The sequence below is a fragment of the Gopherus evgoodei genome, chromosome 11 (genome assembly GCF_007399415.2).
Source record: "Gopherus evgoodei ecotype Sinaloan lineage chromosome 11, rGopEvg1_v1.p, whole genome shotgun sequence".
NCBI lineage: Eukaryota > Metazoa > Chordata > Testudines > Testudinidae > Gopherus > Gopherus evgoodei.
Genome location: NC_044332.1, coordinates 10,642,645 through 10,654,991, shown reverse-complemented (window position 1 = coordinate 10,654,991; position 12,347 = coordinate 10,642,645). Strand labels below are relative to the sequence as shown.

General features: G+C 44.9%; 1 protein-coding gene across 16 annotated transcripts in view; it reads left to right on the top strand.

Annotated features, from left to right (window-relative positions):
• The window catches only part of LOC115659451 (zinc finger protein 271-like), a 50,745-nt gene extending 38,695 nt beyond the window's left edge, over positions 1-12,050 (top strand). For 12 of the 16 annotated variants that reach the window (XM_030579605.1, XM_030579596.1, XM_030579608.1 and 9 more), the window contains 2 exons: positions 9,835-9,948; positions 10,315-12,050. In XM_030579605.1, the coding sequence (XP_030435465.1) occupies positions 9,835-9,948; positions 10,315-11,672 (1,472 nt within the window). In that variant the 3' untranslated portion in view covers positions 11,673-12,050. Of the gene's footprint in view, positions 1-491; positions 688-2,357; positions 2,462-3,371; positions 3,446-9,834; positions 9,949-10,314 lie in introns of all 16 variants that reach the window. The other 4 variants (XM_030579606.1, XM_030579598.1, XM_030579607.1 and 1 more) reach the window with 4 other exon arrangements.
• The last annotated feature ends 297 nt before the right edge of the window (positions 12,051-12,347 follow it).

The following is a 12,347-nucleotide window of genomic DNA, read 5'->3' as shown; positions in this document are numbered from 1 at the left end:
CTGAGGGTCTGAGCTCTGAACTGTTGTTTGCTGCCCCACCCTGATCAAGGGCCTGGGCTTACAATATGGAACTATTTGCTCAGCCCCTGCCTGAGGGCCTGAGCTCCTGACTGTTTCCTGCCTCACCAGGCTAATTCGCCAGCTCACCGGACTCGTATAGTGAGGCAGGCTGGCTCTCAGTCGCCCCAAGGAGTGGCGACCTCAACAGCAGATGTCTACATGCCCTCTCCCCTGCGCGATGCTGGGAGCCAGTGAGGCAGAGCAGAGTAGAGTGGGCTGGGGCCAGGTCACTTGTTGCTGCTGGTGACAGGGCCCCTGCTAACTCCCACACTGCTATGGACCCTGCATCCCCCTGAATTGTGGGGTCCCCCCAAACTGAGGGGCCTGGGGCAGTTGCCCCAGTCTGTCCTATGGACAGGATGGCTCTGCGGCTGTGTGAATTCCGCAGATGTGCAGAATTCATGTGTTTGCAGAATTTTTTTTCTCTGCAGAAAATATATTCTGCCAGAGATGTGCTGCAGTGATACCTTTTGCCCACCTGGGTCTTCTGTGGTGCCAGAACAGAGAGCAGCTGCTCTCAGGCACAAGCGACTCCTGCTGTAGATCGGGAAGAGAAGAGGCTCAGTTCCTCACAGTGTCCTAACTGGTGCCAGGTCAGGAGGCACTGGCTATGAGTGGATGGACAGCGTGAGCACATGGGGATGCTGGGTGGTCAGACTGGGTGGTCAGAAGAGATAGTGGGTATGGACAGCCTGGTGTGGGGCCTCAATTGGAAAGGGGGTTCAATGACACTTGAGGACAGGGAGTAGGGTGTGCTGGGACACATAGAAATGGCTGACAGGTGTAGGGACACATGGAGCGAGGAGAAGGGAGTGGCTGAGTGGGGATGCAGAGACACCTGGAGATAGAGGTGGGGGTGGCTAAGTGGGATTGCAGGGCTACATGGGGACAGAGGCAAATGTGCCTGACTGAATGAGAGAGAGAGGCTATGGGTCAGCCAGGATCTGCATCAGGGAGGCTCCCTAAGAATTCCCCACACGCCCCCTCAACAATTGTTCCATACTTCTCCCACCCACCCTCAGCAACCTTCGAGGTTAACACCCAGGCACCTTTCCAGCAATTACTTTCCACACCATCAACTCCTCCATTACCCCTTCCCCAAACCTTTGCACTGCTTCTGGGGGTGCTGGAAATACATATCTCTAGTGTAGTTTAAATGAATTATTACTCAAAGTTTTGTATTAATATGCCCAGTTATGATGTGTTGGATCACAGAAACCCTCTTGGGAGCTGCCACTCGATGTACCAAGACTACTTCTACCCCTGCCTTCCCTACCAGCTCGGGCCCCAGGACCCTGACTTGCTAAGCCAGACACTCTCGTCTGCTCCAGCGAAGACCCAGGGCCTGAATTACTTGCTCCAAAGCTGCTGGTTTACCTGAAAGCAGCTCACAGAAGTGTGCTTGTCTTTAACACTCAGATGCCCAATTCCCAATGGGGTCTAAACCCAGATAAATCCATTTTACCCTGTATAAAGCTTATACAGGATAAACTCATAAATTGTTCACCCTCTGTAACACTGATAGAGAGAGATGCACAGCTGTTTGCTCCCCTAGGTGTTAATACATACTTTGAGTTAATTAATAAGTAAAAAGTCATTTTATTAAATACAGAAAGTAGGATTTAAGTGGTTCCAAGTAGTGACAGAACAAAGTACGTCACCAAGCAAAATAAAATAAAATGTGCAAATCTATGTCTAATCAAACTGAATACAGATAAGATCCTCACCAGTTCCAGAATGCTCCCTTTCACAGACTAATCTCCTGTTAGGCCACGTCCAGACTAGGGTATTAAAATCGATTTTAGATACGCAACTTCAGCTAGGTGAATAACGTAGCTGAAGTCGAATTTCTAAAATCGAGGTACTCACCCATCCAGACGGCGCGGCATCGATGTTCACGGCTCTCCATGTCGATTCCGGAACTCCGTTCGGGTTGATGGAGTTCCGGAATCGATGTAAGCGCGCTCGGGGATCGATACATCACGTCCAGACTAGACGCGATATAGCGATCCCCGAGCAATCGATTTTAACCCGCCGATGCCGTGGGTTAGTCTGGACGTGGGCTTAGTCTGGGTCCAGCAATCACTCACCCCCTTGCAGTTTCTTTCTGGTCTCTTTTGGAATGGAGAGGCTTTCTCTTTAGCCAGCTGAAGACAAAATGGAGAGGTCTCTCAAGTTTAAATAGACTTTCTCTTGTGGGTGAAGACCTTCCTCCTATGCAAAGTCCAGCTCCAAGATGGAGTTATAGAGTTGCCTGGGCAAGTCACATGTTCATGCATGACTCACACTCTTTACAGGCAGAAGCCATCGTCTACATGGTATTTTGTTTGTCTCCAGGAAAACTTCTTTTGTGGATTGAAGCATTCCAAGATGCACTGTTTCCCAAGTGCTTCCTGATCAGGTACTTAACCTTGCGAATTCCTTCCTAAAGAAGCTGACCAAATGCCTCAAAAAGCTTACTTAGAAATCAAGCAGGTATACAGCCCATATTCTTAACCTCAAGTACAAAATGAGATGTGTACAAATAGGATGAATAGATATAGTAAACCATAACCTTTACAGAGATACGTTATATGGCACAGGCAGCACAAAACATATTCCAGTTATGTCATATTCCCATAAAGCATTATGGGGTACAGCGTCACACTAGTAATGAATCTATTTGTCAAAAAACATTTCTTTAATCTTTTTTGTGCACTGTATTGCTACAGAAATACTTGCTGACAGGTATTGTGAAATAAATTATTAAAATAATTGAAACTTGTGTGATTGTATTGTTCTATTTTGACAAATATAAAGAATTCTAAACTATTGTGAGCAGAATTTTTAATTTTTGCTGCAGAGTTTTCCCAGGAGTAGAACTTACATTCAGGTAATAGGTGATCAATAGGCAATGGTTTCTTCTCCGGGTGCAGCTACCATAGGTTTGGGATGGAGGTGGAACATTGCCTTCTCCTCCCCCCATGTACTTCCTAGTAATCCTACTTAACTTTGTCTAGCATATTGTTTCAAAGGATTCTTTGAAGCGCATAACACTTTCTAGGGCTTTTGTTAGCCAGGTCCCCTCCCCAGAGGGGTTACAGACCATCCCACAATAATGCATACACATTCATATTTTTAATAAAATAAATTCCTAGAATACTGAACACTTAATTCAGTAAGGTTTGAGTTAATTCTCTAAGGATGATTCAGAATATTGCAGAAAATTTCATCTCTGTCAAATCCATGTCTGTTTGTATCCATCTTCCTCTTATCTTATTCTTAGATTCTCATATTTTGGGGCAAAGAATTTTTTGTTTTGTGTTTTGTAGAATGTCCAGCAGAATGGGATCATGGTCCGTGACTAATGCTACTAAATGCTACAGTAATAGAAATTATAATAATGGTGTAGTCTTTTATTCTACTTAAAGTTAATTGTATTTCCCTGGGTTCAGCTCTGGTGGCTACGGTCTCCAGTTCAACAGAGGTGTGTCTCTTGGTTCTAGATCTGGAGCCCATAGGAATACAGTAAACCATAGGCAAGTAACACCTACAATTACAAGAGCATCTGTCTTTTAGTAATTTTATTAAAGTTGCCAATAGAATCATGAAAGTAACAGCATATATAATTCCAAAAAGATATGTACCATGCCCTAACTGTAACTATAGACATAGTCACATCCTCTTAGGCGGTGTTAGAGTGTTTCGGCCCTCCCAGTGTCTGTTGGCCCTCACATGGATTGATTATCTGTATGGTAGTGGTTCCTGCTAGAGTCTCCCAAAGGGAGCTGAACTTGCCTATTCTTGGGCACCCCTTTTTATACAGTGACTTTGACTATACCTACTTCTGTGCATGTACATGCTCTGATTGTCTCTTTCTTATTGGTTGTTGTCCCTTGGAGACACAAGGGACTCCGAATTCTATAGACTGTGTAGGATGATATTCCACCTTTGTTTTGCAGTTAAGGCGTGTGTTACGAACCATTTTGTTGTTGCAGCATTTTATGATTAATTTTAAGCTTTCCTGAAGTTGCTTTCGCAATGTTACTAGAATTTTAGGTCATCAGGTCATCCCTGAACCATTTCTTGTATCTAAGGCCTAAAATAGCTAAGCTAGATCTTGCAGGTTTCAGCCTACAGTTTCCTTGCATTTCAGCTTGTCTGATTTCTCACCTAGTTCCACTAAATATTACTCATCCTCATGTCTTGCTTAATCTTATGCTTTTATAATTCCATAAACCAATTTCTATAAATCAATTTTTATTAACATAGTGAGTATACCACATATAACACATTGATTAATCTTAGCGCCACACAATAAATGAATACCAAACTAACATTATTGGCTACAATAGGCAGGTTCTGGGCAGTGGAAGGGAAGGCGTTAGAGAGCTGAGGAGAGGAAGGTTTTGGGCAAAGAGCTCCTGTGAGCCAGGAGTGCTGGAGACACTAAGAGTGGGGATGCCATGGAACAGCTGCTGTAGGGAATTAGGATGCTGTGGAGGGCTGGAAGAAATGGAAATCAAGGATCTGGAACGGTTGGTGCTGGTTAGAACCCATGCTCCCTTTACTCTAGGTAGTGGTGCTCCAGGAAATAGAGGTGCTAGCAATGGGACACACTTCTGGCAGGAACTCTTGGGAATCAGGACCAAGGAACAATTGAGACAGTGGGATGATGGGTGGAAAAGGCTGGGGAATAGAGAATTTGGGAGTACTGGTAGCAAGGAGGGCACTGGGCAATGGGGGAGTTGAGGAGGAAACACAAGGGCCTGGTCTACACTACGAGTTTATATCAAATTTAGCAGTGTTAAATCACATTAACCCTGCACCCGTCTACACAACAAAGCCCTTTATATCGATTATAAAGGGCTCTTAATAGTGATTATCTGTACTCCTCCCTGACGATGGGAGTAGCACTGAAATCGGTATTCCATTTCGGATTAGGGTTAGTGTGGCCACAATTTGACGGAATTGGCCTCTGGGTGCTATCCCACTGTACACCATTGTGACCGCTCTGGACAGCTATCTGAACTCGGATGCACTGGCCAAGTAGACAGGAAAAGCCCTGCGAACTTTTGAATTTCATTTCCTGTTTGCCCAGTGTGGAGCGCCAATCAGCAGAGGTGACCATGCAGTCCCAGAATCAAAAAAGAGCTCCAGCATGGACCGTACAGGAGATACTGAATCTGCTCTCTGTGTGGGGAGATGAATCTGTTTATCAGAACGCTGTTCTAAAAAATGAAATGCCAAAGCATTTGAAAAAAATCTCCAAAGCTATGTTGGACAGAGGCCACAATAGGGACTCAACACAGTGCTGCATGGAGGAGCTGAGACAAGTGTACCAGAAAGCCAAAGAATCAAATGCAGCAAAGAATCCTGTGGCACCTTATAGACTAACAGACGTTTTGGAGCATGAGCTTTCGTGGGTGAATACCCACTTCCTCAGATGCATGAGGAATCAATCAAAGAATCAAATGGACGCTCGTGGAGGGAGGGAGGTGGGACTGAGGACTCCAGCTATCCTGCAGTTCCCGCACTCTCTGAAAACCATTTGCATTCTTGTCTGAGCGCCCAAAGCCTGAAAGGTCAAAAACATTGTCGTGGGTGGTTCAGGGTATGTCATCAGCCCCTTCCCCCACCCCTCGTGAAAAAAAAGGGAAAAAAAATTCTTGCCTTTTTTTCAGTGTCACCGTATGTCTACTGGATGCTGCTGGCAGGTGCAGTGCTGCAGCGCTACACAGCAGCATTCCCTTCCCTTCCCGATGGCAGATAGTACAATATGACTGGTATTCAACATCCCGTGAGTGCTCCTGGCTGGCCTCAGTGAGGTCTGCCGGGGGCACCTGGGCAAAAACGGATATGACTTCCGGTCATTCCCTTCTTTAAGCTTTGTCTCCTGGAGATTCACTCCTGCCTGGAGTATCATAGCAGCTTGAGGCTGCCCTCCCCTCCCCTGTTTGATGTATAATGGAGATTCAGTCCTGCCTGGAATATCATAGCTGCTGGAGGCTGCCATCTCCCCCCTACCTTTATCTCTGCTTGCAAAGGCAATAAACATAATAAGAACATAAGAACGGGCGTACCGGGTCAGACCAAAGGTCCATCTAGCCCAGTATCTGTCTACCGACAGTGGCCAATGCCAGGTGCCCCAGAGGGAGTGACGCTAACAGGCAATGATCAAGTGATCTCTCTCCTGACATCCATCTCCAACCTCTGATGAACAGAGGCTAGGGACACCATTCTTTACCCTTCCTGGATAATAGCCATTTATGGACTTAGCCACCATGAATTTATCCAGTTCCCTTTCAAACATTGTTATAGTCCCAGCCTTCACAACCTCCTCAGGCAAGGAGTTCCACAAGTTGACTGTGCACTGTGTGAAGAAGAACTTCCTTTTATTTCTTTTAAACCTGCTACCTATTAATTTCATTTGGAGACCCCTAGTTTTTGTATTATGGGAATAAGTAAATAACTTTTTCTTATCCACTTTCTCCACTTCACTCATGATTTTATATACCTCTATCCTATCCCCCCTTAGTCTCCTCTTTTCCAAGCTGAAGAGGCCTAGCCTCTTTAATCTTTCCTCTTATGGGACCCTCTCCAAACCTCTAATCATTTTAGTTGTCCTTTTCTGAACCTTTTCTAGTGCTAGAATATCTTTTTTGAGGTGAGGAGACCACATCTGTACACAGTATTTGAGATGAGGGTGTACCATGGATTTATATAAGGGCAATAATATATTCTCAGTCTTATTCTCTATCCCATTTTTAATGATTACTAACATCCAGTTTGCTTTTTTGACCACCTCTGCGCACTGCGTGGACATCTTCAGAGAACTATCCACGATGACGCCAAGATCTTTTCCCTGACTCGTTGTAGCTAAATTAGCCCCCATCATATTGTATGTATAGTTGGGGTTATTTTTTCCAATGTGCATTACTTTACATTTATCCCCATTAAATTTCATTTGCCATTTTGTTGCCCAATCACTTAGTTTTGTGAGATCTTTTTGAAGTTCTTCACAATCTGCTTTGGTCTTAACTATCTTGAGTAGTTTAGTATCATCTGCAAACTTTGCCATCTCACTGTTTACCCCTTTCTCCAGATCATTTATGAATAAATTGAATAGAATTGGTCCTAGGACTGACCCTTGGGGAACACCACTAGTTACCCCTCTCCATTCTGAGAATTTACCATTAATTCCTACCCTTTGTTCCCTGTCTTTTAACCAGTTCTCAATCCGTGAAAGGACCTTCTCTTTTATCCCATGACAGCTTAATTTACATAAGAGCCTTTGGTGAGGGACCTTGTCAAAGGCTTTCTGGAAATCTAAGTACACTTTGTCCACTGGATCCCCCTTGTCCACATGTTTGTTGACCCCTTCAAAGAACTCTAATAGATTAGTAAGACACGATTTCCCTTTACAGAAATGATGTTGACTATTGCTCAACAGTTTATGTTTTTCTATGTGTCTGACAATTTTATTCTTAACTATTGTTTCGACTAATTTGCCCGGTACCGACGTTAGACTTACCAGTCTGTAATTGCTGGGATCACCTCTAGAGCCCTTTTTAAATATTGGCTTTACATTAGCTAACTTCCAGTCATTGGGTACCGAAGCCGATTTAAAGAACAGGTTACAAACCTTAGTTAATGGTTCTGCAACTTCACATTTGAGTTCTTTCAGAACTCTTGGGTGAATGCCGTCTGGTCCCGGTGATTTGTTGATGTTGAGTTTTTATCAATTAATTCCAAAACCTCCTCTAGTGACACTTCAATCTGTGACAGTTCCTCAGATTTGTCACCTACAAAAGCCAGCTCAGGTTTGGGAATCTCCCTAACATCCTCAGCCGTGAAGACTGAAGCGCTCCTTTTGTATCTCGATCGTCAAGGGGCCCCACTGGTTGTTTAGCAGGCTTCCTGCTTCTGATGTATTTAAAAAAACATTTTGTTATTACCTTTGGAGTTTTTGGCTAGCTGTTCTTCAAACTCCTCTTTGGCTTTTCTTATTACACTCTTGCACTTAAGCTGGCAGTGTTAGTGCTCCTTTCTATTGCCTCACTAGGATTTGACTTCCACTTTTTAAAGGAAGTCTTTTTATCTCTCACTGCTTCTTTTACATGGTTGGTAAGCCACGGTGGCTCTTTTTTAGTTCTTTTACTGTGTTTCTTAATTTGGAGCATACATTGAAGTTGAGCCTCTATTATAGTGTCTTTAAAAAGGGCCCATGCATCTTGCAGAGATTTCACTTTAGTCACTGTACCTTTTAACGTTTGTTTAACTAGCCCCCTCATTTTTGTATAGCTCCCTCTTTTGAAATTAAATGCCACAGCGTTGGGCTGTTGAGGTGTTCTTCCCCCCACAGAGATGTTGAATGCTATTGTATTATGGTCACTATTTCCAAGCGGTCCTGCTATAGTTACCTCTTGGACCAGCTCCTGCGCTTCTCTCAGGATTAAATAAAGTCAGTGTTGTTTCTTATTCATGCATTCTTTATTACTTCGTCACGCAAATGGGGGGATAACTGCCACGATAGCCCAGGAGGGGTGGGGGAGGAGGGAAGCAATGGGTGGGGTTGTTGCAGAGGCACCCCCTAGAATGGCATGCAGCTCATCATTTCTGTGGGATGTCTGGGGCTCTGACCCGGAGCGGCAGTTTGCCTCTCTGGTTCTTTAGCAGGCTTGCCTGATATTCTAGGCAGGACTGACTCTCCATTAGACAAAACTTAAAGAAAGGAATGACCTGGGGAGTCATTCCCATTTTTGTCCATGCGCTCCTGGCCCAACCTCACCAAGGCCAGCCAGGAGCACCCATGACAGCAGCAGATGGTGCAATATGACTGGTAACCGTCTCTGCTAACTTGCAAAGGCAATGGGATGCTGCTGTGTAGCACTGCAGCACCGCGTCTGTCAGCAGCATCCAGTTGACATACGGTGACAGTGAAAAAAGGCTGAACGGGCTTCATGGTTGCTATGCTATGGCGTCTGCCAGGGTAATCCAGGGAAAAGGGCTCGAAATGATTGTCTGCCGTTACTTTCACGGAGGGAGGGTTGACTGATGACATTTACCCAGAATCACTTGTGACACTGTTTTTGCCCCATCATGCATTGGGATCTCAAACCAGAATTCCAATGGGCGGGGGAGACTGCGGGAACTATGGGATAGCTATGAGATAGCTACCCACAGTGCAACGTTCTGGAAATTGACGCTAGCTTTGGTACATGGACACACACCACCGAATTAATGTGCTTAGTGTGGCCGCGTGCACTCGACTTTATACAGTCTGTTTCCAAAAACCGGTTTCTGTAAAATTGGAATAATCCTGTAGTGTAGACATACTCAAGGAGTGGTTGCTCCTCAGGTTGCAGGAGCTGGGAAAGGGTGAGAGCAATTAGAGGAAGAGATGAGGGGGTCATAGTGATTGGCAGGGATAGCTGCCTCTCTGTGCCCTTCCTTATCTCTCTGAGTATCTCCCCTCAGCTGTCAGGCCTTGAGCCTTTCTCTCTCCCTCAATGTCTGTGGGCCTCTGTCTGTCAATAGGAAGCAGTTGTAGGGGGAGTCCCCTCTGGCTGGAATCTGCTCTGGGTTTTTCCTTTGATCATGAGTGTCTGGCTGTGTGTGTTCCCATGAGACATGGGCACAGTTAAACCCATACACCTTTGAGAACGTGGGGAGCTGGCCCCAGGATTTTACTGCTTTAAAATGGGCTTGGGTTAAAATAACAGAACTGTTTTTGTGGGTGACAAATGTCTCATGAATTTACCTAATGTCACTTGTCTTCTTTCCCTTGAGCAGGGTTTCCAGTTTCCAAACCTGATGTCATCTCCCAGCAGGAACAAAAGGAAGAGCCGTTTTCCCCAGATCTCCAGACCTCAGTAGAAAGAGAGCTCCTGAGAGGCAGGAGTACAGGTGAGTGATCATCAAACCAACTCAGTGCCTGAAGGAAATAGCTGGGATTCCCAACAAAGACTTTTTGAGCTTTATGAATTCAGGATTGTCCCCAGCAGATGTCATATCCACAGGACAGATATTGCTCATGGCTTCCTACCTATCCTGACTTACTCCTGGCAGTAGCTCCCTCCCTGAACTTCCTTCTCCCCGAGTGTTTGGATGGGAGCTGGATGCGGAATTGATCCCCTACTCTCTCCCCTTTAGGAAAGAGTTTGGGGAACTTCAGCCCCTGTTTGTTTTTTTTCCATCTCCAGCTTCTTCTTTTGGTTTGTTCTCCCCTTTTCCATTCTAGTTTCTGAGGTTTTTCTTTTTCTGTCCCACCAGATGATGGGATCGTGAATGAGACTGTGGAGCAGAATCCCCTGCAGGAAGATGATGAGAAAGGGGAATTACATGGGGTGTTACTGCAAAGATGCAAAGGGAATGTGTCCAGGAGTTGTGAGCAGGAAAAAACCTGTAAGAATCGGTACAGGCCAGCGAAGCAGCAGGGAAACCAGCCAATGCAGAAAATTGGTCGATCTGTTCATTATCAGGGAACTCAGAAATGCCACAAGAAAACCATGGCCCAGCAGATTATCCTCACGGGTGAGAGAAATAACACATGCGCTGAGTGTGGTAAAAAGTTTAATAGGCTCCCACTCCTGATTATCCATCAGAGAATCCACACAGGGGAGAAACCCTATCGATGCTGTGAGTGTGGGAAAACCTTTGCGCAGAGTTCAGCTCTTATTCAACATCAGAGACTCCACACCGGGGAGAAACCCTATCGGTGCTGTGAGTGCGGGAAAACCTTCACTCAGAGCTCAGCTCTTATTCAACATCAGAGACTCCACACTGGGGAGAAACCCTATCGGTGCTGTGAGTGTGGGAAAACCTTTGCTCAGAGCTCAGCTCTTATTCAACATCAGAGAATCCACACGGGGGAGAAACCCTATCGTTGTGAGTGCGGGAAAACCTTCAATCAGAGCTCAAGCCTTATGAAACATCAGAGAATCCACACAGGAGAGAAACCATATCGATGCTGTGAGTGTGGGAAATCCTTCACTGAGCAGTCAAGCCTTATTAAACATCAGAGTATCCACACAGGAAAGAAACCCTATCGATGCTGGGAGTGTGGGAAATCTTTCTCTCGGAGTTTATCCTTTATTCAACATCAGAGAATCCACACCGGGGAGAAACCATATGAATGCTATGAGTGTGGGAAAACCTTCACTCAGAGCTCAAACCTTATTAGCCATCAGAGGATCCACACAAAGGAGAAACTCTATGAATGCTTTGAGTGCGGGAAAATGTTCACTGATCGTTCACACCGTATTAGCCATCAGAGGATCCACACAGGGAAGAAACTCTATGAATGCTTTGAGTGCGGGAAAACATTTACTGGTACTTCAAACCTTGTTAGCCATCAGAGGATCCACACAGGGGAGAAACCCTATCGATGCTGTGAGTGTGGGAAAAGCTTCTATCGGAACTCAGCTCTTTTTCAACATCAGAGAATCCACACAGGGGAGAAACCCTATCGATGCTGTGAGTGTGGGAAAAGCTTCTCTCGGAGTTCAGCTCTTATTCAACATCAGAATATCCACACAGGGGAGAAACCCTATCGATGCTGTGAGTGTGGGAAAACCTTTGCTCAGAGCTCAGCCCTTGTTACACATCAGAGGATCCACACAAGAGAGTGACCCTGTGAATGTTATGAATATGCCAGGTTCTTATATCAGAACTCAGGCTTTATTTAGCATTAGAGATGCTGCAAGGGAGCTAGAGACTATACAAACCCTGTCTAGAGATGAGAAAAGATTGTTTTCCTTTTGCTAATTCCCACATAGTAAAATTTAAGGCCTCATTTGTGTCCCTGTGATCTTTCAGTTCCCCCAGCTGAGTTGTCTGCTTTTCTCTTCTGTAGCACATCCTGTCTTGGGGAAAATCTCATAGTCTTCATGATCATCTGCTTTGTTCTATGTCATGGAAGTGTGTCCCTCAAACAAGAATAACAAGGAGTCCGGTGGCACCTGAAAGACTAACAGATTTATTTGGCTATATGTCAGACACAAAGTGGGTTTTTTACCCATGGAAGCTTATGCCCAAAAAAATCTGTTAGTCTTTAAGGTGCCACCGGACTCCTTGTTGTTTTTGTGGATACAGACTAACATGGCTACCCCTCTGATATTTGTCAAACAAGAATGTCAGTCAACTCCAAGTGAGGGAACCAGGAGTGACCTCAGCTAGGTACACGGAGGTTAAATATACTTGGGCCTTGATTCCACTAGGATTTAACTAGCTTCAATTAACAATCTTGATGTAAAAACAACTGGTTTTTTTTTTCAATAAAAATAGCCCATATATAGTGGCCGCAG